Source organism: Anneissia japonica, unplaced genomic scaffold (assembly GCF_011630105.1).
Source record: "Anneissia japonica isolate Jap-2015-1 unplaced genomic scaffold, ASM1163010v1 scaffold110760_len2301_cov86, whole genome shotgun sequence".
NCBI classification, from domain to species: domain Eukaryota; kingdom Metazoa; phylum Echinodermata; class Crinoidea; order Comatulida; family Comatulidae; genus Anneissia; species Anneissia japonica.
Window position 1 is genome coordinate 1 of NW_022720943.1, and position 2,301 is coordinate 2,301.

The 2,301-nt window shown below is 34.9% G+C and overlaps 1 protein-coding gene across 1 annotated transcript; it reads left to right on the forward strand.

Annotated features, from left to right (window-relative positions):
* Positions 1-499: 499 nt before the first annotated feature.
* Positions 500-2,258, forward strand: LOC117111456 (transmembrane protein KIAA1109-like; the record flags this gene model as incomplete). The annotated part of the gene is made up of 3 exons (XM_033254381.1): positions 500-655; positions 1,408-1,505; positions 2,122-2,258. Coding segments are annotated over 3 exons (391 nt in total), but the record flags the coding sequence as incomplete, so codon positions are not given.
* Between the last annotated feature and the right edge of the window lie 43 nt (positions 2,259-2,301).

A 2,301-nucleotide genomic window follows, 5' to 3' on the forward strand; every position in this document is an offset into this window, starting at 1 on the left:
TCATAGTAGTACCATTTCATTCCAAGTGTACCATAGAGAAGCAACAATTGGCGCAATAGGTATTGTTTAAATTATCAACTTTGTGCAAGTTTGCTTTTGTTCCTGCAAGACACTATCTGCATTCGTTGTGCGACTCCCTCCCCTCCCCCCTCCCCCTCCAGCCTTACATAATCCAACCTAAATACCAAAGAAAGAGAGAAGTGCATTCCAGCCAATAAACCCCGAGCATCAGGTTTCGACTTTACAATTACCTACTTTCCGTGGTCTACTTTTCCCATTTCCAGCCATCTAGAGGCTGTTGCCATGATCATAAATTACCCCCAGCCCCAACCACGGTGACACTGAGGTGGGTGAACCCCCCATCTCTGAAAGTCCCTCCCTGGACACCCTCTATTTAGAATTTCAGAATCTATCACTCATGGCCTCCTATTATTCTCTGACATAATTATTATTAATGATTTTACATTTTTGCTATTCTATTTTTGTTTTTGTTTTTTAGATCTACTACATGACTGGTCAAGCAAAGGAGGACAGGATTTAATGATGTTTGTGCCATACACTATGCACTGCAACTTCACATTAAACAAGTTTGAACTTAACCTTATGTGCAATGAATATAACTGGATGGACTGCAGCTCCCCTAACCTTGATAATAGTAAGTGTCAGCAACAGAAGCAGTAGTCTCACATGCAGTGGCATATCAAAGGAAGTGCGTGGTGGTGCGCACATCCCCGAAAAAAAAGCCTGCTCCCCCAAGTCATCCCATTGAAAATGTGAGGTCTTAATACAAAATGAGTCTCATCATTAGAAAATCCAAAAATGAGTTTTTATTACATTTTGAGCATTTACATTAGATTATAAGCTTTAATTTGGTGTTTGAATGGCTTCCCTAGGATAAATAGATCCAGAGATGTGAGCATTTAAATTTTAGGTGTATGAGAACCAGATTTTGAGAAAATCGGCCTCAAAGATTAACTAAGCTGTACAAATAATAGGACTAGAATTACAGAATATGCGAAGAGAACACTGTTTTAGTAAGAAAATTCACTTAAAAAGTACACAATCATAAAATATAAGTATCAAGTTATTCAAAAACATTAAAATCAAAATTTTGTAAAAATGATGCCTTTGACCTATTTTGGTGAATATCTCAATATGATTTCACCAACGATGCGTCTCATTTCATGTTCAGACCTCACACATGTCCGAACTCTATTTTGCAACCAAGCGCACCTCACTTGATCATTGAGCCCCTTATATGCCACCTTCATTCCCCCCCCTGTCTCTTATACACATCTAGATGTGTATAAGAGACAGTTACAGTATTCTGTTAATTAGAAATAAAATTTTATTTTTAACAAAATCGTGATTAGTTTTTGATTGAATTTTTTTTTTCTCCTTCATCAGCTTGTATAGCTTTTAATGGGGAACAGATGGACGTTTCCTTGGTCCTTCCATTCTCAGATTTTTTACCAGTGGTTGTACCAGTGAAAGTTATTTTCAAGGTAGGTTTATTTTTTCAGCAGGAATCTACAACTTCATTTTGTTAACAAATAGTTAACAATCCTGAAATAACTAAGTTTATTTTTCTTAAAAGTAAGAAAATTTGGCAAATCACAAACGTAAAGTGTGTGTTTATATTTTTGGATTTCTATATATTTTTAACTGGTGGCCACGGCTTAAAGTTTTATTCTAAACTTATGTTGGCCTCCATCCACACACTTAATCTGTAATGTACTATTATTCTTAGTTGGTTTTACTATTAAGCTTTTGTTATGTATGTTAATATGTTCATGTGTGTGGAGAAATAAATTAAACAAACAAACAAACAAACAAACAAAGAGTCAAGTTTTTTTTAAGGATATCTTTACTAATTCTTGCCACTTGTTTATCTGAATAATATATTAAACTACTTGTTAAAATTGATTTTAATTATTGAATAATATCGAACCTTGAGGTAGTTGTTATGTTTAGCTTTAATATAAAGTATGCAATATTGAGAGCTGCTTTGATAGTTTGTGTACTTACGGCAATCCTCAGGGTATTGTATTTTCATTGCATTGTTTTTGTTGTATCAATACCTGGAAGTTAAATAAATAAGTTTAATTTTTTTCACCCAAGGTTGGACCAGTTACTGGCTATCTATACATTCCTGAGAGTTTCAGCAACTATCACACTTTAATTGGAATTGACCAAGCTACCAATAGCCATGTACAATGGCCTGTACCTCGACCTGATTGGTTCTCAATTACAAATAAGTAAGTGTGTCATTTTGTTGTTAGTCTAGCTTCCTTAGCAGTG